The sequence below is a fragment of a genome, unplaced genomic scaffold (assembly GCF_019419815.1).
Source record: "Pyrus x bretschneideri cultivar Hongxiangsu unplaced genomic scaffold, Pyrus_bretschneideri_v1 Contig91, whole genome shotgun sequence".
Taxonomy (NCBI): domain Eukaryota; kingdom Viridiplantae; phylum Streptophyta; class Magnoliopsida; order Rosales; family Rosaceae; genus Pyrus; species Pyrus x bretschneideri.
Window position 1 is genome coordinate 431,388 of NW_025999833.1, and position 24,433 is coordinate 455,820.

Genomic DNA, 24,433 nt, shown 5'->3' on the forward strand with positions numbered 1-24,433 from the left:
GGAAGGAAAAGAAAAGAAAAGGGTCCAGTTTGATATCCATTTGATTTCTAATTTTCTATCGTCTGTTAGAGATAGGGAAGAAAATACGTAATGGTTTATAAACGGCCCCTTAATAAACCAGGAATTGGGTGCATCCTAAATCAAAACAATCATTACTCCTCGTCTTTACTCTGGTTTTATGAGTTGTGTTTTTGGGTTAAACTGGTTTCCTGAGTTGTTTTGTTCTCAGGTGAACGTACATTAATACATTTACCGAAAAAGAGGAGGAAGTTGATGTTAGCCAAACAAACAAGTTATCGAAATTTACTATTTCCTTGCTTCCTTCGCCACCAGCACTTCTATAATTTACGCATTTAACTATTTAGGTATTTCTCTGTTATTCTGCACATACATAATTCAGCTGTAAAACAAGTCTGCTCTGGCGGTAGTCGGCTTCCTTCATAGTTGTCGGGGAACAGATGTCTCTTCTTGTCGCTGCTCAGTGGGCACACGTCTTGAAGGCGGACCGACACATGCTCAAGACGACCTGTAAACAAAACGTCCTTATGTACTACTAGTTCATCAAAATTCAACAGACTATAACTTAAGTCATGCTTTCTCTCTCTATTTGGACATTTCCTTTTCAGTTGCTAGTTATTGTTCAAGAATTTTATATTTTCCGTCGAGGATGGCAAGGATGTGACAAGAAAATTCCACCAACTTACTGGCAAGAACACAAGCCCGTGTAAAACCAAGAAGAACCAATGCCAGGTACATTTGGAAGTAATACACCTACAAAACATAAGAGGAAAAGATGTGCTCAACGGGATCCGACAGTAATCGCCAGTATGATTAGACAGTGAGCAAAAGATTTAGTACCACAAAGATTTCCGTCCTTGAGAAACAAAGTACAATAACCCCAACTAACTTTGTTGATGTGATTCCACTGCAAAAGCATGTCCAGAAAGAAAATGAGATGTAAGCTTAGATCGGATAAAATTTCTACTTCTGTATCACACAAGTGTCTATTGGCACTGCACTTAACATTCAGCTGAGCAGTGAAGCATGTCAAGCATGATCTATCGTGGAAGATGTCGTGAGATGGAACAAACATAATGAAATAAAGTACGAGTTGAATTTCCCCCTTTCTTGGGAAGGAGGGTTGGTAATCGGGATAAGTACCTGAATACGGAGGCTCCCATTGTAGCCAGAGCCTCCTCAGTGCGTTGATCTTTATCTCCTGTGCTAACCTGTACAAGAAATGTTATGTATCACACTTCAGAAGAAAGGGGTAGCGTGTCGCCAATAATAACTGTGATTCTGCTGTGTCTTCTGTGAAGCCATAACCCAAAATATGCCAAGATCTGAAGGGACTTTGAGCATCACAGAAACTAACAATAGCGAGAGAGAGAAATAAAATTATATAACGAAAGATAATGTTTAAGAGAATGACACTGACCAAGAAAGCATGTGTCATACGCACACAAAACTCAACAGAAATGCCCACTGCCATTACAAGATTAACAACAGAGACTGCATTCAATTGGATGTTCAGAATCGCCATCACACCCTGTAGAATGTTACCTAGTGAGCAAATGTGACAGCTAATAGAAGTTATTTATTATCTATTATTTATTTTTATTGTTTCGAAAGAGAATTTTTAACAAAGAAAGATCACCATGAGATCCACTAAAATCATTGCCAACACCAACAGAATAATTACTGAACTCCATAAACTACAAAACAAATTTGAAAGAAGCATAAAAATATCATTATTAAAAAGAAACACCTCCTTGCAATTACGACAAAGAAACGAAGGGCTAAGGATATGAATACTGACCTGCATGTGATAGCTAAACAAACAATAAACACAGCAGCTGGGTACACCAGAAAATATATCCGGATTATTCGTTTGAATAAATGAAATGAAACCACAACCTACCATATGCACACATCTATAGTAGATAGATACAAGCTGATAGTAAAATCTGAATTCCAGAGAGGTAACATTTGAATTTTATGATCAGCAAACATAGTAGATAGATACAAGCAGTAGTGTTCAACGTTATCAGAAAACTAACCAATGGCTATTGAAAGGTTGATCAGTGCTGTTCTCCAAATATCAAGGTACTGCTCAAAGAACATATAGTAAAGTGAATACGGGAATAGCTCAATCTGCACCAGAAAACACATATCAGTTCCACAGGTATACCACGAGGAATGCACTAGTGAATTAAGCTAATTTATTACAGTTCAACTGTCCCAGTGTAAATATAGAATGAAATTATGAACCAGGAAGGGCTAGAGGAAGACCTACAAGGACTTTGAAAGAGACTATAAGAAAAGAGATGGAGTACTTGAAGCTAATGGAAGACTTGGAGCAAAATCAAGCAGAGTGGCGTTCTAGGATTCATACAGCCAACCCCACTTAGTGGGATAAGGCTTGGTTGTTGTTGGCTTACGGAAAGGGGCAACATAACACCATTTTACCCAATCTAACTGTAAAATTTGGGTTCACGTTAAATGACTCAAATGAACCAATGGACCCTTTTGTATGAAGTTAAATAAAGACATTAACCCTTTCCCTTTGCATGGGTCGTGATGTGGGCATAATAGACGCCGAGTCATTTGCAGACGTGGGCACAACCACATTGGCTAGAGTGGATGTGCCACCGCCTATGCACTTGAATTCGAATCTCCCTCCCCACAATATCGAAGAGTTTAAAGTAAAATATTACTAAAGAAACTAGAATATTACTTGTATCAAAAACAAAAACAAAATCATAATAGGAGTCTTTTTGCATAGTGTTCATATTGGGTGGCTTCACCGTAATCCATTTACAATGCAGACTTGGTGTAGCTTTATACTATTAAAGATGTACTGTAAATAAATCAATCCACTTAGCAGTTAGCCTTAAAAAATTTACCTTCAAAGAATCAGAAAGTCTAGAACTGAGCTCCCAGCAGCTCTCATTGAATTTATGTAGTCAGCCTTAAATAAATTGTAAAGATTTCAAGTTATGGGCTTACTTTAGTGTTGAAACCTAGAAAAGACGGGAAGTGGAAATCTTTTTTTATTGACCACAGATGAGATACCTGCTTGTTGAGAGGAGTATGATATGTGCGAAATGATGATGCTTGAATAATGCCATTTTCATCGCCTGATAACAAAAATATGATGAAGTTATTAAAACGTAAATTCAAGTAACAAGCCACAGGTAATGGAAGTTTAACCTGAAAGCAGATAAGCCGTTTGGAAAGAGAAGTCATCGTAGAGGCACAGTATTCCATAAACAAACCTTTGAATTCCACACTGCTAGTGTAAGCTCCATGGCCGCCTTTAGCACAATCATTAGAAGGTAGAGCATTGAGGAACCATGGAAGTTTTTCTTTAAATTGTATGGTAGAGGGACGGTCATTTTGAAGATCTGAGTGACGAAAGCACTGACAACAAAATTGAAAAATGAGAATTGATCTATTCCCTCCTAGACAAACAAATTTAGTTAAAAACATTTCTCTATCATGCCATGCGTATATTACCATAGTACAGTCTTTGCACACTCCACCAAGGCGACATAGACTATCACCGGGAGAGTAGCAAGGTGGCTGGAAGAAGTGGAAAGAGAAAACTTAAATTTAGTATCAAGAGGATTGCAACCAAACAAAAAACAAGATAATTTGTGCTCTAACAAATTTACAAGCGGACAAGGAATCCCAAAACTGAAGACAATTCCACAATTTTGACTGTAAAAGAAATTCCAAACATCAGACCACGCTTACATAAGCATACTAACAATTATACTAAGAAAAATGTATTGGCACCTGATCATCAGGAGGGCAGTAAGTCCCATCTGTAAACTTCCGACAGCACCCAAATGCTTCTGGAGATATCCAAACAAGAAAATCATCAAGCCATGAAGCAGCAGGCTTAGCAATGTAACTTGATTCTGGAGTTAAGGATGCTTTTGCAATCTGCAGAAACAAAAGGACAATCAATACATAGAAAAGCACAATTCAAATTCATACATACAAAAACCAAAGAGCAATTCAAAACATACATACAAACGGACAATTCAAACACATAGATTCTGAAAGGATGCTCTACCATTCTGCACATACAGAAGGACAATTCACACACACACACCCAAAAACTAAAAACTGAGGTGGACATAACGGATGCCAAAACCCTGACATGTATTGGTTGACCACAGAAGAAACCATAGACAGAAGCATGAAGGACATTGAAAATTTAATAGGTGAATTGAAAAATAAAAGCTCAAAGAGATGTACCAATTCGTTTTCATGGGAAAACGAACAGACACCATTGCATATCATATTAAATGTATTACGTACTAATCTCTCTATATAATTACACATTGAGAAAACCTCAACATATCTTATTAATATACTAATAACCCTAGATATGAATTAAACTTAGCACATTGATTACTCTAGGTTAGCAGTAAGATTTGAAAGAACCAGCTTGCACTAGGAAGGTACATTTATTGTTGTACGATTATATACTGGCATGTGAACAAGAAAAATGCAGGAGGCATTTTATTCTCTAAAACAGCATCCAAAATCTTATAATTTTCCCATTATAAAATAAAAACAAAATGGAAGAAGGTTTTACCTCATTCAAAAGAGAATCTGAATCACATTGGCTAATTGAGCACAATTGGTTCGTATGTCTTGATTCTGAACTGAGGAACCGAGCAACATCAGAATGAAGCAGATTTTCAGCCAACAGAAGCATTAAGATAAGTATTTTCATAAGAAAATAAAAAAAATTTGACATCGTAAATAGATATTGAGCTTCACCTCATATTAAAAAGCACTATACATGAAAGGGTAAAATGGAGACTACAAATAGTATACTATAGTTGCTTTCATATGTAGATGTTATGCATGCCAACTGTCTATGGGATGCTGGTTCCTAAAGGAAAGAGTAGTTCCCATAGCAGATAACCACTGTTGGGCTTGTAGATAGAAAATTAAATGAAATGCTGATGCACATCATATGTTGAAAGGTAAAAAAGTTCATCTGAATGTATCTGATTTTCCAGATTTTCATAGTTGCCACATACATCCTAAAAGAGTGAAAATGAATAACAGTATGCTACCTATAATTGAAGTTCTTCACAACAAAGTATAGTGGGGGTCCAATTCGGAGATACCCTGAAACATTATGAAATACCCCTGCAATACATAAAAGTCAGTGTTAATTCAAAGAAAAACAGAATAATCAATAGCATAAGCGCATTTTGATAAGTAGGCAACCGACTTACAGACCTGAAGATAGGAGTCTCGGGGAAGAACACTCTTTTGTTCCAAACCAGGCTGAATTCTGGTGCACAATGCCTGTAAAGTTTGAAAGAATCAGAAGTTAACTGAGGAAGGTGTGCGCACAAACAGTAAAATGGATATTCACATGGATATCAAATATATGATAAGTTGGGGCAGAATAATTATAAAACTCACAATGCTAGCCAATGCAAATGCAACAAAGATGGAAATGACAACTATCTTGACTCCCCAAAGACTGAGAATGGGAGCATGGATCTCCTGGAAGTGCAAAACAAAAAAAGGAGAAAAACAGCACTGTTAGAAATTTAGGTAAGCTGAAAGCAAATGACTATCATCACAGAATTACCACACTTTTGAAATAAAAAAATAGCATCGAAGTTTTTATTGATAACCCAACATTCTAATTCTTAAAGGTTTAAGCTCTTAAACATAGAAAAGTATGAAAATGATGGTAATTCCAACTGCCTATATCATCCCTATGATCTATCCACACGGTTTTGTATGAGTAAAAAAGCAATCACCTTCATATAACGAGTCAGTAAACCAGGATTTCTCTGATCAATACCTAAATAAGACAGCATTCAAAAGAAAAACATAATATGAGAATAAGGTAGGGTAGATTGAAAATTAGTGTTGGCATTAAGGAAAATGCATCAATCCGAATCGTTATAAAAAATATTCTGATACCTTTGTCAGAGTTAGTATATGATGAAATTTTCATGCATGGGAAACAATCAACCCTCTTATCCTCAGTTCTCCAAAAATAAAAAACAATCAAAGCTACAAATGCAGTAACTTGAAGGAGGAAGTCCAGCAAAACAGCTAGTGCTGCAGAAGAATGTGCAAGAGAAAGTTTGGAGAATAGGCCTGAGGTAAGACAGGAAGACAACAAAAACGTACAACTATTTCACTTATCCAAAGTTTATCATGGATCAGAATTTCCAACTTGCAAACATGGAGAATACGCGGCATGCTGGCCTAGGAATAAAACTTCCAACTGCGAATGCTAAAACCTCTGATAGACTAGCTAGTGTTATTGATGGTCCAACTTCCACAAGTGCATTGCTTATTCTCCCTTCTAAAGGCAACTCCAAGGGTTGCCGTTTGACAGCATTCACCAGTATACACATATTATCTACCCCAACCTGGTAAGATTATAGACTCCGGAATATTATAAACTGCAACAAAATCAGTCACCTGTACACATTATGAACCATTTGGTTTGTATAGATATATATATATACACACACATACATTATATATATGTAAGGATGTCAAGGAACTTACAGCTAGAAGAAGAAATGGGATAACTTCCATGATGACTAAGGTAGATTTTACACCTATAACACTGAAAAATCCCACTGATCCAAGAACTGACAGCATGACAAGCACAACACCAGAGAGACCAAGCAATACCTGAACTCAACCGTGCACAATTGTAGTTATATAAACAATGTCTCAGTTTTGAATCAAAGGAAAACCAAACAACGTACACATAAGGACGGTATTTTCCAGTCAATTAAAAAAGAAAACTAAAAATAGTTGAGAACATACCTTAGAGGAAATGTAAAATGATGACAAACGAGGTGAGTCGCCCAAAGTAAGAGAGATATAAGCAAACATCACAAGGTAGCTTATCTGCAATGAAATACGAAACCATAAATGGATGGTAATTTAAAAGATTCAAATGATGGAACTTGTTCCATATAAACGAATAAAAATATTTAAACCACAAAATACATCGTGTACAGTACTTGTGCATTACAGTATTCTGAGCTTTGATTATAAAAAGAAGCAAGCAACTAAAACGAAAGAGAGAAAATACTTACCAATATTGTAATGCATCTGCTGTACTTTCTCTTTTAAGTTCTTCTTCAACAGAACTTTCCGATGAAAAAGAAAGTGTTAAGTTTCTAGGTTGCACCTTTTGCAACAATTCATCCTATCACAGGCAAAAAACTAATATTAACGGTTATCAGAGAAATATGTCTACTTTCATTCAGGACAGGAAGGTAACATGAACAATAATGCAAAAAATAAACAATTACAAGAATTATGCTAGACAAAGAGTAAACCCTTGCAAGCTCAATAAAGGCTTTCTCCCATGCCACTGCTCTTTCAATTTCATTCCTGTCATTACTAAGAGCATTGTTTACGGGATAAGTTACAAGAAATGCTGACGCCTGCATTGAAAAAAAATCATAATGGTCAATAAATACTCAAAGAATTCAATCTTCTTATCAACTTGAAAAGATTAAAAAATGAATTTGTTCATGAAAAAACAGAAAATCATTACCTCAGAGTAGTTTTTCCCAGAGAAGGCTCCTAATGCCGTGCTAGGATCAAGAGGACCTTTAAACACAATCATACACGTGTCAGCAGATGAACAGTGCTTCAATAACACAAAACACAAATGTTAACAGGTCTACTTTCCATAACAGTATTTCCATATTGTTTGAGAAATTTGGAATGGTCAAGCAAGTAAATCAATTATAGAACATGCTGGAGAGAAATGTAAGCATATTAAAATGTGAGGTTGGTCATCTGGCCAGATGACTCTGGCTTATCTAAAAGAAAAAAAAGGGAAAATATGGACAGATATCTGCATCTCGTTATTTGTAAAAATGAGCAGAAAATAGATGCACATAATGTATATCAAGCAGTTTGACCAGTATCAGATGCATTAGTTCCATCCATCAGCCTTAAATAAAAATTAGTAAAAACAATATTTTTCATCACCAACCCTGGCATTTTAAAAATAACATACCTATAATGATAATGATAATAATCATGCATACTACATTAATGCACGTATTATGGATCATGGATCATTGACCATGAATCAATAACAAACACACCTCACTATCTAAAACAGCTTTAAAAACTATTACAAACATAATACTGTAGACCCAACTTTGTCTTACTAACCCTGATACTATCACATTCACATGTTAAATTTCACCATTCATGCTCTATCAAAAGTAACACACAGTTCATCGTAATGTTCATATACATAGTCATTTCAGTAGTCGTTTACACTGGAAATGATGGCTCAAAATAAACAAAAAATATCTAGAACTGTCGATATAGATATACAGAATCTCATTAGACAATAAACTAGATTCACACTTCAGATAATTTATAGATGGAAAGTATAAGAATATACCTCAAAACAACACTTTAAGTGTTCAAACCCACCATAATCTTCATAAGTTGCAGGATCCATTTTGAAATACTGGAACCATGAAGAGAAGAGAGAAAATGTTAATAACAATTTTAAAAATACCTAGGTTCTTCAGCTATACTGGAACCATTAGGCAATTCACGGATCCATTTGTGAGAATGCAATAATTTTATTTTATTTTTTATTTTTTTTATTTTTTATTTCTGAAAAATGTAGAAATTGTGGTATAGCACCTTAGAAAAGAAAACCGACACACTGTCAGTGCAAGTTACATAGTTAGCTAAACAATAAAAATCAAAATCAAAAGTTTTGTTTACCATTTTAGTATTGGTACCCATAATGCATCAACCAAAAGTAGGCCATCAAGAAGAGTTACCTGTAGGACACTTCGAGTGGCGCAATCTTTATCCATTGGCTTCATGCAAATATCAGCAAGAGATATCGCCGAACCAGAATAATTTGCTTTAATTCCAGCAACCTGTCAAAGATGAGTAATGTAGTCTAAGAAGTATTCTTTTACCACACCTGAAATGAAATAACAAAAAACAACTGGAGTACGTATCAAAACAAAGAACAATTCTAGTCTCGTATAGCCCATCCAATCTTATAAGATAAACACTTAAACTCTGAAGATAATGCTAGAGTCTGGATTGGAAGGACAAATACCTTATTCTGTATCTCAAAAAGTAACAAATACAACTTCACCTATATTAGAGCAGGCTTCTCATACGAACAACAAAGTGATGAAGATATGTAACGTCTGGATAAAAAGAAAAGGCAACTCATTAATAAAAAGAAAAGTTGGCTCATCCCAATTCTGCTACATTGGAAAGTTAACCTCATTGCATTGAGTAAAGTATAACACCTCATAAGATGAAAAATAGTTCACCAGAAGAAGAGAGCATAAGTATGTAGAACCTGCTCAATTCTGTAGAAAGGGGCTAGGTGACTATCAAAAAATTGCGTCTCTTCTGCTGCTTTACTCCCAGGCCCAACCCACAGCGGCAACATCATACATCTTAAGTTGAACAGAATGGTAGAAGCCCAATGATAACATAGAAGGCTTCTAAGGCAAAACAAATTAAAATGTAAACTTATTTATCTAATGACATAAAAAACTGTTGCATGCATACAAGGGTTTAAATGCTAAATGTCCACAAGAGAACCCACATTGGGGTACACACGGGAGAGTATAATCTCAAAAAAGAATGGGTTGTAAACCAACATCACAAGATTAAGAACTGATGATCCTCATAAGTTATCCAAACTATAAAATTCAGTCATGCTTCCAAAAGGCCAAAATGAGAAAGATAAAATTTTGTAAAATAACTGGGAGCGCTAAAATTAATTTCATTCAAAATGGTGAATCCGATTGCATTCACATTTTTTAAACGCATAAATAATATCACTTCAAAAGACTATTCAAGTACCGAACCGAACCTTCTCAGACCTTGTTTCCACCTTGAAACGGATAAGACCCAAACAAAGCAGAAGAACTACAGCCAATGACGAGATCAACACTATGATTGGATTCCTAGCAACCCATGTTCCATATCTCCTGTAAATCAAAATGTAATAATTTATGTAAGAAATCAATTCTGCCTTAAAAGAATCACTGACAGAAAAGTTTAACATGGAGCAATCATTCTGCAAGGAATAGCAATCACCTGAAAATTTTTGACATGTATCCTTGCACAATTGAAAGTTGGACATCATCTCCAATGTGACGAACATCTTCAAATACCTATTACCAACAATTTTCATGAAACATGTGCTTGCAAACTCAAGATTATGGCAGTAATATAAGTTGAGCACAAACACAGAAAGCAATTTCATGAAGCAAGTTAACCACAGAAGCTAAAGAGGAAGATAATACCAGTCGAAAACTACATATTACAGAGACAGTTTTTTGTGGTAAAGAACTTTGCAGATATAGAAGCAAAGAAAAATTCTGTAAGTATATGTCGACTAGAGAGCAGCCTCAGTAAGCTAAAGAATATAACAGTAAAATAATTGAGCACAATATAGAAAATACATCAAGTGTTTAGACTACAGAAAGCTAAAGAGGAAGACTATACTAGAAGAAGAGGTGATAAAAAAAATTCCACTGAGAATTCTTCTTTTATAAGAAAATGAAGGAATAGACTCAAAAAACCTCCTAAGCATATTCCCCCCTTATGTGTATGGCTCATCAATGTGGGTGGGTAATCTGACATGATATAAATAATAAATTCATTATTTAACAGGAGAATTTGCAACCATACGAAAATGATAACATAACGGGAAAAGCAAAACATAAATCCAGGAATGTGGCTGGTGAGGTCAGGAATGACATATATGATCCATAAACCTCTGCAGATAGATGAAGCACAGACAGCTAGCTAAAAGTCATAGAAATGAATGGCGTATGATAGAATGCACGCAAACCGTCAACAACAACAACAACAACAACAAAGCCTTTTCCCACTAAGTGGGGTCGGCTATATGAATCCTAGAACGCCATTGGGCTCGGTTCTGTGTCATGTCCTCCGTTAGATCCAAGTACTCTAAGTCTTTTCTTAAGAGTCTCTTCCAAAGTTTTCCTAGGTCTTCCTCTACCCCTTTGGCCCTGGACCTCTGTCCCGTAGTCGCATCTTCTAAACGGAGCGTCAGTAGGCCTTCTTTGCACATGTCCAAACCACCGTAACCGATTTTCTCTCATCTTTCCTTCAATTTCGGATACTCCTACTTTACCTTGGATATCCTCATTCCTAATCTTATCCTTTCTCGTGTGCCCACACATCCAACGAAGCATCCTCATCTCTGCTACACCCACTATATGTACGTGTTGATGCTTCACCGCCCAACATTCCGTGCCATACAGCATTTCCAGCCTTATTGCCGTCTTATAAAATTTTCCCTTGAGCTTCAATGGCATACGGCGGTCACACAACACGCCAGATGCACCCTTCCACTTCATCCATCCAGCTTGTATTCTATGGTTAAGGTCTTTGCAAGATAGATCCTAGGTAGCGAAAACGGTCGCTCTTTGGTACTTCCTGATCTCCGATCCTCACCCCTAACTCATTTTGGCCTCCATTTGCACTAAACTTGCACTCCATATATTCTGTCTTTGATCGGCTTAGGCGAAGACCTTTAGATTCCAATACTTTTCTGCAAAGGTTAAGCTTCGCATTTACCCCTTCCTGAGTTTCATCTATCAACACTATATTGTCTGCGAAAAGCATACGCCAAGGAATATCATCTTGAATATGTCCCGTTAACTCATCCATTACCAATGCAAAAAGGTAAGGACTTAAGGATGAGCCTTGATGTAACCCTACAGTTATGGGGAAGCTTTCGGTTTGTCCTTCATGAGTTCTTACGGCAGTCTTTGCTCCATCATACATATCCTTTATAGTTTGGATATATGCTACTCGTACTCCTTTCTTCTCTAAAATCCTCAAAAAAATGTCTCATGGGACCCTATTATACGCTTTTTCCAAATCTATAAAAACCATGTGTAAATCCTTTTTCCTATCTCTATATCTTTCCATCAATCTTCGTAAGAGATAGATTGCCTCCATGGTTGAGCACCCTGGCATGAACCCGAATTGGTTGTCCGAAATCCGTGTCTCTTGCCTCAATCTATGCTCATTGACTCTCTCCCAGAGCTTCATTGTATGACTCGTTAGCTTAATACCCCTATAGTTCATGCAATTTGTACGTCGCCCTTATTCTTGTAGATAGGCACCAAAGTGCTCTTTTGCCACTCATTTGGCATCTTCTTCGTTTTCAAAATCCTATTGAAAAGGTCTGTGAGCCATGCTATAGCCGCCTCTCCCGAGACTTTCCACACTTCGATCGGTATATCATCTGGGCCCACTGCTTTTCTATGCTTCATCTTTTTCAAAGCTACAACCACTTTTTCCTTTCTAATTCGGCGGTAAAAGGAGTAGTTTCTACACTATTCTGAGTTACTCAACTCCCCCAAAGAGGTACTCCTTTCATGTCCTTCATTGAAAAGATTATGAAAATAACCTCTCCATCTGTCTTTGACAGCGTTTTCTGTAGCAAGAACCTTTCCATCCTCATCCTTAATGCACCTCACTTGGTTTAGGTCCCTTGTCTTCTTTTCCCTTGCTCTAGCTAGTTTATAGATATCCAACTCTCCTTCTTTGGTAAATAGTCGCTTATACATATCGTCATAAGCCGCTAGCTTAGCTTCTCTCACAGTTTTCTTCTCCTCCTGCTTCGCTATTCTATACATTTCACCATTTTCATCGGTCCTATGCTTGTATAAGGCTTTACAACATTCCTTCTTAGCCTTCACCTTTGTTTGTACCTCCTCATTCCACCACCAAGATTCCTTCTGGTGTGGAGCAAAGCCCTTGGACTCTCCTAATACCTCTTTTGCTACTTTTCGGATACAACTAGCCATGGAATCCCACCTTTGGCTAGCTTCCCCCTCTCTATCCCACACATTGGGTGATTACTTTCTCTTTGAAAATGACTTGTTTTTCTCCTTTTAGATTCCACCATCTAGTCCTTGGGCACTTCCAAGTCTTGTTCTTTTCTCTCTCTTTTGATATGTACATCCATCACCAACAAGCGATGCTGATTAGCCAAGCTCTCTCCTGGTATAACTTTGCAATCCTTACAAGTTATACGATCCCCTTTCCTCATTAGAAGAAAATCTATTTGTGTTTTTGACGACCCACTCTTGTAGGTGATCATATGTTCTTCTCTCTTCTTAAAGAACGTGTTGGCTAAGAAGAGATCATATGCCATTGCAAAATCCAAGATGGCTTCCCCATCCTCGTTTCTCTCCCCAAAACCATGGCCACCATGAAAACCTCCATAATTGCCTGCTCCTTGCCCATGTGTCCATTTAAATCTCCTTCTATAAATACCTTCTCCGTCTGAGCAATTCCTTGCACCAAGTCTCCAAGATCTTCCAAAAATTTCTCCTTCAAACTCGTATCCAACCCTACTTGAGGTGCGTACGCACTAATCACATTGATGAGTTCTTGTCCTATTACAATCTAGATTGCCATAATTCTATCTCCTACCCTCTTGACATCTACAACATCTTGTGTCAAGGTTTTGTCCACGATGATGCCAACACCATTTCTCATTCTATTTGTGCCTGAATACCAAAGCTTAAAACCTGAGTTTTCTAGATCCTTTGTCTTAAGACCAACCCACTTAGTTTCTTGTAGGCACATAATACTTAACCTTCTCCTCACCACAACTTCCACTACTTCCATAGATTTTCCCGTTAAGGTTCCTATATTCCACGTTCCTAAACGCATTCTACTCTCTTGAACTCTACCCTTCTGTCCTAGCTTCTTCACCCTCCCTCGTCTAATAGGATCAAAGTATTTCTTTTGTGTGTCCTGAATAAAGTTGATAGGAGCATATGCTCCCAAACAACTTTGAGTGGAGTCGTTCAAAAAGAAGTTTCTATGACCTCCTTGCTCATTTAACACTGCATCCGGGTGCCGATGGAGATACAGCGACCCTTGCTCACTTATCACTATGCTCGGGCCACACAGCGCGCCACTTACGGGTGACGCCCTAGCTTTAGCGCGATTTCGTTCTAGATTCATTTTCATAAGGATTCGACGTAGCCTAGGAGTGCCGGCTGTCGACTACCTAACACCCTCCCCCTCCTCCTTTATCCAGGGTTGGGACCGGCAATGTATGAAAAAAATTCAAAGTAGATTTAAACTTGTAAACGCAGACACTGTGAGTGATATAAATTCAGATGAACACATGCATAAGTATATCGTGAAAGAAAGGAAATTGGTCTCCACCTGCATCGGAGGGTTCTCATTCTTCTCCCTGTTAGAATGAACTTCGCCATCATCCATTACATTCCACCGCGGTTCTGTCCTAGAAGCCGGGTTGGTTTTTCTAGTTTGATGAAACAAACCCCACCCAAAGAACACAGAAACCAGTACAATATATAGAACAGCAACAGCAAGGTCGATACATTTAACCTGCAGATGTCACAGAAGTAAATCGTATAAACAAAGCATAGAGTTCCTGACTTCACAGTACCTACATGAAATCTTCATCCAATATGACCACGCTAATTCATGTAAGAGACGAAAGCTTAAAATATACTAAAACATGCTCTCACCTTTATCGACCCAATTCTCACTGAACATGAACCTCCTTTTCGGGAAACAGGAGAAACTGTGTTAGAACAAACTGTAGCTGAAGGGCAATCACTACAGGAACAGCCCAGTGAATTATCACCGCATGAATAAGTAGATACATTCATAGGTTTCATCCCAGATGACTCAGTAACGCTTGAAAGGAATCTAATGGCATATGGAGAACCTGGCACTTCAGGAGGTGCTTGTTTACCGATAAAAGCAAACCAGTCTGCCATAAACCACAGTAAAAGCACCGATAGTTATTAAACAGCACAAACTAAGGCATTGGCATACAAGTATATCAATCAGAATTTCGTTGCATCTGCCAATTAAGTGTCCAATAGTCAATCAATCCCCACTACCAGCAAAACCAAGATGCTAAAAGACCCACATTTTATAATAAACTAAATGGTGCAGCGTTATTGCGACAGTTACATCTTATTAGCTACTGCAAAAGTAGCCATGTCACTTGATTAATATATTCCAATTTGATATGCTTATCTTTACATTATCATTCCCCACTTAAGGATAAAATCCATGTAGTGTACATTTTTCTGTATGTCTGTGTGTGTGTGTGTGTGTGTATGTGTGTGTGAGAGAGAGAGAGAGAGAGAGAGAGAGAGACAGAGACAGAGACAGAGACAGAGACGGAGACGGAGACGGAGACCTAATTTGCAATTTCAAAAGAACAAACTTACCTTTAAAATTTTTAGCACCAGAACCAATAAATTCTATAGCTTGAGAATTCATGGTGCCGAACTTGACATCCTTGCAGGAGTCAAATAACCCTTCACCAAAGTCATCAGTTATATAATAATCAATCCCATCGACAGTCATATTTTTGTTAACCTGCAAACGGAATAAGCTTCCTTAAGTATTGTCTCTCTCTGAGAAGAGACATAATCATATTCTCTATTCGACAAAAAATAAGTTTAAAAACAAAATTATTTCCAAGTAAAAGACTAAATCCTCACAGAATATTCAAACTTTAACCAACAAATCAAAAGGGTAACAACATCCTCAAGTAATTTAAGAATTATCTGCTTCCTTTTTCCATTTTTCATCAACTAAATGAAACTCAAAATGTTCATGTGCTAAACCATCAAGTAAATTAAACATAAGGATGAACGTCAAATGATTCTAGGACTCAATTCTTTTACCATATAACTGAGAGCCTTCATTTCTATTTTTCTTTGATGCAATATTTATAAGACCATATAGAGACCAACACACACCATATTCGCATGTTAGATATAATTCAATAAAGACATCATACATCATAAAAAACAATAGATTGCAGTAGGTCGCTTTGGCGATCCAAGAGATGTAAACACATTCATATTGGCAAGAAATTTTGTGAAAGCATGAATCAATGTTTCAGGTTGCACGCTTGAGTTTATATATAACCTTCTTACTTGTATAATTAATAAATCATAAGATTGGACTGCAGGACAATGTCTGAATGGAACCAGTAAAATACAAAGAGGGTTTTCTTACCTTGGCTACAGAAGTCACATTGATAAATAAACTTTGATTTGGAGAGCAGGTAAGCTCGCAAAACAAATTCAAAAAGTTTCTTAAGCATGCTGGACAACCTACAAGAAAGGGAATTGCCTGCAAATATAGAACACAAGTAAAAAGACTACTAATGATAAATTTTGGGGTGAGGGTGGAAAAGATTATGGAAAGCATCTTAGCAGAGTGGGATTACAACCGACTGTAAACAGAAAAAATACTTACTTGCTGGACCTGTGACCGTAGTGTGTCAAATTGAGCTTCTGTACAACAAATATTTCCAGTAATTGTTGGACACAAACTTTGGACCTTGGACGAAAGTAAATCATCTGGCTGGAACAGATAAAATGTGAGATTATTGGGTTGATTAAAAACCTTAAACACGCGCACATCATTATGATAGAATAAGAAGCATTAAAGCTAGTCTTTTATCAGCTCTTTTACTCATAAAAGAGTGACTGCTTCCACCTTAACAGATGGGGAACCGAACGGGCAGTTTAAGTACTTTCCATCACTACATTGCCCACAAATGCCATACATTGCGCAGCACTCTTCCAAATGCCTTTCCCTACACAACAAGAAAAATAAAGAGTAAGAAATAATCAATTTCAAAGAAAAGAACAAATTCAAGAAACATCGACTTCTATTGCCATATCTTGATTCATCAGATAATTCATCGAAGGAACTAAAATTACGATTCCAGGAACTAAAAGATAATTAATTGAAACACCACATGAGCAGGACATAATTCAGAATCAGGAGCGATTTAAAAACAGCTAATTCAAAATTAGCTTGCAGTCACCATTAATTTTATATTTTATTAAGATTTTAGTGAAATTTAACTAAGCACACCATATGCATCATGAAGTGCCAAAATTAAGCAGAATTAACTAAATTAAATAACAATTATGTCTCGGAAGTTTGTTAATGCGAAAAATAAAAAATGATAAATTGTGCGTGTAAAATGTGAAGGAAGCGGCCTCACCCCGCCGTCGTAGCATTAGACGTCACGGAGGTCTGAGCAGCATATGCTACGCCCCGAATAAATAACACCTGCACTGCATAAATAACGTCAGTGACAGTAACCAAAGTGAAAATGTTCTTAATTATACTCGAAAACAAAGTCGAATGCGCCTCAAATAATTCAATTCAATTCAATTCTGAAGTGAAAATTATGTTTGGTTACTGAGAAAACTGTAAGAAAAACTTGGAGGAAAAAAAATCTTCTTTTTTCCGTTTCTGGTCCTTTTTGTTTAAAAGGAGAAAAAGAAAGGTGAAAGTCGAAAAAAATGTATTCGAGAAAAGCAGAGACGGAAAGGAAGTTGGTGGTGCTTGCCTGGAAGAGAGAGCGGGGAAGGAGGAGGAGCGGCGGACGACGGAGGGCCATGATCCTCTGTGTGCGACCTCAATCCAGTACGGAAGAGTCCAAAACGCAGCGAATAATGCGGAGAAAGACGAGACGATGAGTCCTCTGTATATGCGTTAATCGCTGTGTGCTCTATATGTTTGTATACGTCTGTAACTGTTAGAGAGAGAGAGGATAGAGAGAGAGACAGCGAGACAAAGAAATGAGAGAGAGTGTACTTATAGCTACTGATGAGTCAGTAGAAATTTTTCATTGTTACAAAAAAACACGAGTGCGTGCGTTTATATAAATAATGAGAAATTTTATGTTTTATGTTATTAATTTTTTTTTATATATATATCTCACTATTTATATAGTGATACGTCATGTTTTCATCACACTGAAAAATCTCTGGGCTACTAAGGGGGTTGAGGAGTGAGGAGTATTAGAGTATATACTTGAGCCATTAGGATTATGACATCTGTCAATATATGAACGGCTAGATTACAAGATTTAGTTAGAGGATAAGGACATTGGAACAAAATCTTTCATTAGATATATGTGGAATTGTATTGATCATTAAGAAAAATATATGAAAAGATTTCTTTCTCTCTCTAAACTTTATCTGACTTCTTTCTCAAGCTTCTTCTTCTTTAAGCTTCTATGGTCTTCTCTATATAATTCTCAAAGATATTATACTATGGTTAACATGGTATCAGAGTCCGATAAGCTTCGATAACTTCTTCGTTTCTGGGTTCTTATGCTTCTGCTTCATCTCTTATCTCTCTGTGATTTTTATGTGATATCTGGGTTCTTCTTCATTGTTGGTAACTGTAATTTTCTATTGGTCACTTCTTGCCCACCAAGTGTTTGTTCTTATTCCTCAGAGAAAAATTTCCACCATGGTTACTATGAATCAACTGCAAATCTTCTGTATCATCCTCAGTGTCGGCTAAGTTGGATGATTCCAACTATCTTCAATGACATTTTCAAATGCAATTGATGCTCGAAGGATATGGGATCATGAATTTTGTGGATGTTTCAAATCCCTGTCCTTCTCAATTCTCATATACCTATTCTAGTGATCCTGAAATTTGATTTATTGAATCTAATTCAAGAATTGAGTCTGATGATTACATAGTATGGAAGATGCATGATAGGGCACTTATGCAGCTTATTACTGCAAAACTGTCTTCTGTTGCCATTTCTTGTGCTATTGGCAGTACAAGCGCTAGAGATTTGTGGGTTCGTCTTCAAGAACGTGTTTATACTGTCAGCAAGACTTCGATCTTTCAACTCAAGTTTGATCTTCAAACTATAAAGAAAGGGGCAGATTCTGTAACTCAATTTCTTCAAAGGATTAAAGAAGCACGAGACTATCTTGTGGCTGCAAGGGTCAATTTTGAAGATGAGGATTATTGTCATATTGGCTTTGAATGGTTTGTCTGTAGAGTATAACACATTCAAGTGTGTCATTCGTGGTAGAGATAATGTAATTTCTCTTAAAGAATTTCATGCTCAGTTGCTTGCGGAGGAAGCTATCATTGAGAGTAGTCAAGGTCTGTCATTTTCTACTGCAATGTTTGCAAAGAACCAAGATTCCAATTCATGTGCTTCGTCTTCTGGATCTCAGGGAGGTTTCCATTCTGGGTTTCAGACTCCAAATGGTTTTCATGGTAATTATGGTCAGCCTTCCTTTTTTAATGGAGGTAACAAGTTTAAATTCAAGGGTAAAGGCAAAGCTGGAAATTTTCAGGGTTAGAAATACTATAATAATCAAGGACAAAGGTATTACAATTCTAAACCCATTGTTCATGATTATGCACCTGGAATTCTTGGTAGTCATCCTCAATTTCGCACTGGTTTATCCTCTGCCAATGTCATTTGTCAATTATGTTCTCAACATGGTCATAGTGCTGCTACTTGTAACTACAGAAATACTGAATCTGACTCCTCTGAGAACTGTCAAATTTGTGATAGGAACAATCATACTGCTAAAACCTGTTTTTACAAAAATAACAACAGACCTCCTCAATCACAGATGATTGCTATGCATGCTACTTTTCCTAGATATATGCAGCCTTAATATATGCCTTCCATGATAAATACTCCTTCCAATATGCCTCATATGATGAATATGATGTCTCAAAATGGCTTTCCATCTCTAAATGCTTCTGCAAATAATGACTGCTTCTACTTCATATGCTCTTGCAATGTCCAATTCAATTTCACCTCAAGTTTGGTTGACAGATTCTGGTGCAAGCAATCACATGACCAATGATCTCAACAATTTGCCTCTGGCATCTCCATATCCACACAATGAGACTGTTCAAACTGTAAATGGTGAAGGTTTGCAAGTTTCTCACATTGGGAATTCTCTTCTTAGGCCATCTTTTCAGCCTATTAAGTTGAATTATGCTCTTTGTATCCCAAAATTGTCTCATAATCTGATGTGAGTTCATAGAATCTGTCTTGACAACAATTGTTGGTTAATATTCAATGCTTATTGTTTTTGGATTCAAGACAAGGCCACAAGGAGAATCTTGTATAAAGGATTCTGCAACAATAGACTGTATCCAATTCCTTCCTTACATGCTTTACCATCAAGCTAATCATCTCATTTACAAGCCAATAAAGCTCTTGCCTTTCTTGGACACGCTGTGAATTCAACCTTATGGCATTGCATATTAGGTCATCCTTCCAATCCTATAGTCTCTCTTATACTTAGAAAGTCTAATGTTGCTGTTAAACAAGATGTGTCTCCTATTATTTGTCAGAGTTTTTTAGAAGGTAAATTTAGTAAGCTTCTTTTTTCTCATGTTTCTGCAAAATCTGTAATACCTTTTGAGGTTGTGCATAGTGATTTGTGGGGACCCGCACATAGTGTATCTGTAGATGGTTTCAAATATTATGTCATCTTTGTTGATAGTGTACCAGATTTTGCTGGCTATTTCCGTTAATCAATAAATCAGATCTTTGTTCAGTGTTTGTTACATTCTATCAGTTTGTTTTCACTCAATTTTCAGCCTCAATTAAGGTTTTATAGAGTGATGGGGGGTGAATATATTGGTAAACCTATGCAATCTTTTCTTGCTAAACAAGGCATTTCCCATAACAAATCATGTCCCTATACCCCTAAACAAAATGGTTTGGCTGAGAGAAAACATAAACATATAGTTCAAAACGCAATTACACTTATACAAAATGCCAATTTGCCTTTTAAGTTCTGGTCTTTTGCCTGCCAAACAGCCATTTATTTGATCAATAGAATGCCCTCTTCTATTCTTCAAAGTAAATCACCATTTGAACTTTTATACTCTGCCATTCTTGAAATTCAACATCTAAGGGTTTTTGGTTGTGCTTGTTTTCCACTTTTAAAACCCTATAATAGCAACAAATTACAACCTAAGTCTGCAAAATGTATCTTCTTGAAATATGCTTCAAATTATAAAGGTTACATATTCTTTGAACTAAACCATGGGAGAAAATATATATCAAGACATGTCATTTTCAATGAAATAGATTTTCCCTATGGTTCTCTGAGTTCTAATTCACAGTGTCCAAAATCAAAATGTTCCAATCCAGCTATTTCTCCTAACATGGTTGCTGTTGTGGTTCCTAACTTACAAAATGTGCTAGTTACATCACCACCAATATCAGTACCTAATCAATTGCCTTCACAATCTTCCCATTCATCTTCTCTACTACCACCTATATTACCTCAACCATCCATGTCACCTCAGTCCATTGTTGCACAAGATTCTCCAGCTCATGTGATTCTTGAGTATAGTTCTGAATGTATTCCAGTGGTTCTAGAAGTTCTACCGTTGAACTTACATCCTATGTAGACTCGATCCAAGAGTGGGATTGTTTAGAAAAAGGTGTTCTTTGCTTCTGCAAACAGTTTAACAGTGGTGGATTTGACTACTACTGAGCCTGCCACATATAAATTTGCATTGAAAGTTCCAGTGTGGTTTAATGCAATGCAGGATGAGCTCAATGCTTTTTATTCACAGAAAACATGGAGTTTAGTTGATATTCCACTTCACAAGAATTTGGTTGGGTGTAAATGGGTATTTAAAATCAAGAGAAATGCAGATGGGAGTATTGCTAGACATAAGGCTTGTTTAGTTGCCAAAGGATTTAGCCAAGAAGAAGGTTTAGATTATGGTGAAACATTTAGTCCAGTTGTTAAACCAACAAGTATGAGACTAATACTTGCACTTACAGCTTAGTTTAATTAGCCATTGAGACAGCTCGATGTGAAGAATGCCTTTCTACATGGGATATTACAGGAGGAGGTTTATATGTCACAACCTCCAGGGTTTGTGGATTCTCAGCATCCTTATTTGGTTTGCAAGTTATATAAGTCTTTATATGGACTTAAACAAGCCCCAAGGGCTTGAAATGATAGGTTTACTCAATTTTTGCCACGGTTGGGTTTCAAAAACACCTATTCTGATTCTTCACTATTTGTCAAACACATTGATGGTGTCATTGCGGTTCTTCTTTTATATGTGGACGATATTATAATTACTGGGAGTGCAACTTCTGCCATTCAACAAGTTATTGCAGATTTGACTAACAAGTTTGACATTAAGGATCTTGGTTCCTTACACTTTTTCTTGGGCATTCAAATTTCTCACACTGATCAGGGTTTATTCTTATCCCAAGAAAAGTACGTTGCTAATTTGTTGAAGAAGACTAAAATGATGGATGCCAAACCTGCAGCGACACCATGTTTGCCTTATAGTAGACTTCTTAAGGATAATGGTCAACCTTTCAATAACCCTGCTCTTTATAGAAGTGTTGTTGGCACTCTGCAATACCTTATTTTTACTCGACCTGATATTGCATTCTCTGTGCATCAGGTTAGTCAGTTTATGCAAGTTCCAATGGTATCTCATTTCACTACAGTTAAATGTATTTTGAGGTATCTTAAAAGGTCTTTGTCACAAGAGATTACTTATAGCAAACAAGAGTTGTTCCTCAAAGCTTTTAGTGATACTGACTGGGTTGGGGATCCCAATGATCGGCAGTTTACCACAGGCTTAGTTGTCTTTCTCAGGAATAATCCAATTTCTTGGTCCTCCAAGAAGCAGCAAACAACATTTTGTTCATCCACCGAAGTTAAGTATAAAGCATTGTCTTCAACAGCTGTAGAATTGGATTGGATTCAGTAGCTGCTTGCATTTCTGCAATGAAAATTTCATATATTCCCATACTGTTTTGTGATCATATATCTGCTATAGCTCTCTTTCAATCCAGTACAACACTAGATGACTAAACACAATGAAATCGATGTTCATTTCGTTCGAGAAAAGGTGGCAAGCAAAAAGCTTCTCGTTCAGTTTGTTTCCTCTTCAGAACAGTTTGCAGACATACTCACAAAAGGGCTAAGTACACCTCTTTTTAGTACACATTGTAGCAACCTCATGCTTGGTTCATCCAAACCTGAGCTTGAGGGGGGATGTTAGAGTATATACTTGAGCCATCAGGATTATGACATCTGTCAATATATGAATGGCTAGATTACAAGATTTAGTTAGAGGATAAGGACATTGTAACATAATCTTTCATTAGATATATGTGGGATTGTATTGATCTGGATCATTAAGAAAAATATATGAAAATATTTCTTTCTATCTCTAAACTTTCTCTGACTTCTTTCTTAAGCTTCTTCTTCTTTAAGCTTCTATGGTCTTCTCTGTATAATTCTCAAAGATAATATATTATGGTTAACAAGGAGATCCTTTCTTCCCCACACACTCTCTCTCTTTTTCCTTCTCAATCATGTCATCTTCAAATCAAGGAAACGACCGTAAGAAAAACAAATGACTGGTTTCATTTACGAATTTACCTTTGCTTTCGGTCGGTGTGTCGGAGAGCATTGTATGTTAAATGATTTTTATGCAAGTGCCAAATACTAGTTGAAGTTGGGAGTTGGGAGTTTTGGTTTTGGGGTCCATAGAGGTTTTACTGTATTTTCACGAAATTAGAAAGGAAAGATTGGGGAGCGCAATTTACATAGAAAACTTTGATCATTCCATTTATGTGTTTGAGGAGGTTATTGGGGGTGTGTTGTTTTAGTAAGTTGAAAATATGTTGACAACTTTTTAGGTCGAAAGAGAGGATTTATTTGGTTAGTGAAGAAAAAGAGAGAGAGAGAGATAAGCCAAAGCCCAAAGTGGTGTGTTTGGAATGGAAGTGTGTGAACAATACTTTGTTAGGAGTTCGAGATATATTGCTTTGGGATTGACTGCGGTTGTCAAGTTATAAAGACACATGTTTTTATTATTAAGAATAGATAATCCCACCTTCATATTTTCACAAACACCCATAAACCTTCACCTTCGGAAATGCTAAGGAAACTTTCTCAAAAGAGGATTTGTGACGACCCATCCCGAATAAATATATATTTTCTCCCTGAATGTGTGAAAATGATGATTATGCACTCGTTGGCTTGGTGACGTGGATGTACGTATATAGTTTTAAATTATTTTTCCCGTTATTGTGATCAAATTGTACTCGACGCCACAAAAGCGTTGACGCGAGTTAGGGCCAAATCAGGTTCATAATGGAAATGTTACGAAGGAATAAATGAAATTTGGGTTGGTTTCTTTTTAGTTGGACTCAATTGTTTGAGCCCTGAATTCTATAGCCCAATTAGGGCTTGAGACTATTTGAAATTGGCCAATCCCGTAACACACACCCATACACACATGTGCAAACCTTCTTCTCTCTCTCATCTTCTCGAATTTTCTCTCCCGTTCGTACACCCGAGCCTACCAACTCTCAAACTCACCAAAAACTACACAGATCAAGCTTTTCAAGGTCACCATCATGTTCTTCTCAAGCCTACGATCTCAGCCATACCAATAGTTTGAGGAAAGGATAAGTTTTACATGGGAACTCACGAGCTCCGACGAGGTGCTCTGTTACTCCATCGTGATCATG

At 36.9% G+C, this 24,433-nt stretch overlaps 1 protein-coding gene and 1 pseudogene across 1 annotated transcript; one reads left to right on the forward strand and one right to left on the reverse strand.

The window, feature by feature from the left end:
• Positions 1 to 293: 293 nt before the first annotated feature.
• On the reverse strand, positions 294 to 17,667 carry LOC103959255 (annotated as a pseudogene).
• Positions 17,668 to 18,884: 1,217 nt separating this feature from the next.
• On the forward strand, positions 18,885 to 22,659 carry LOC125473658 (uncharacterized mitochondrial protein AtMg00810-like). The gene is made up of 3 exons (XM_048576809.1): positions 18,885 to 19,185; positions 19,727 to 19,825; positions 22,052 to 22,659. The coding sequence occupies exons 1-3, from the start codon at positions 18,885 to 18,887 to the stop codon at positions 22,657 to 22,659; spliced, it is 1,008 nt and encodes a 335-aa protein (XP_048432766.1).
• Positions 22,660 to 24,433: the final 1,774 nt, after the last annotated feature.

Bases quoted from the DNA above. Each gene is read 5' to 3' on its own strand.
- LOC125473658 (XM_048576809.1), top strand. From the start codon at position 18,885: ATGAGGATTATTGTCATATTGGCTTTGAATGGTTTGTCTGTAGAGTAT. The intron at 19,186-19,726 runs GTAACAAGTTTA...TTTGGTTGACAG, and splicing joins GCCTTCCTTTTTTAATGGAG to ATTCTGGTGCAAGCAATCAC. The intron at 19,826-22,051 runs GTTTGCAAGTTT...AAGTTATTGCAG, and splicing joins TCAAACTGTAAATGGTGAAG to ATTTGACTAACAAGTTTGAC.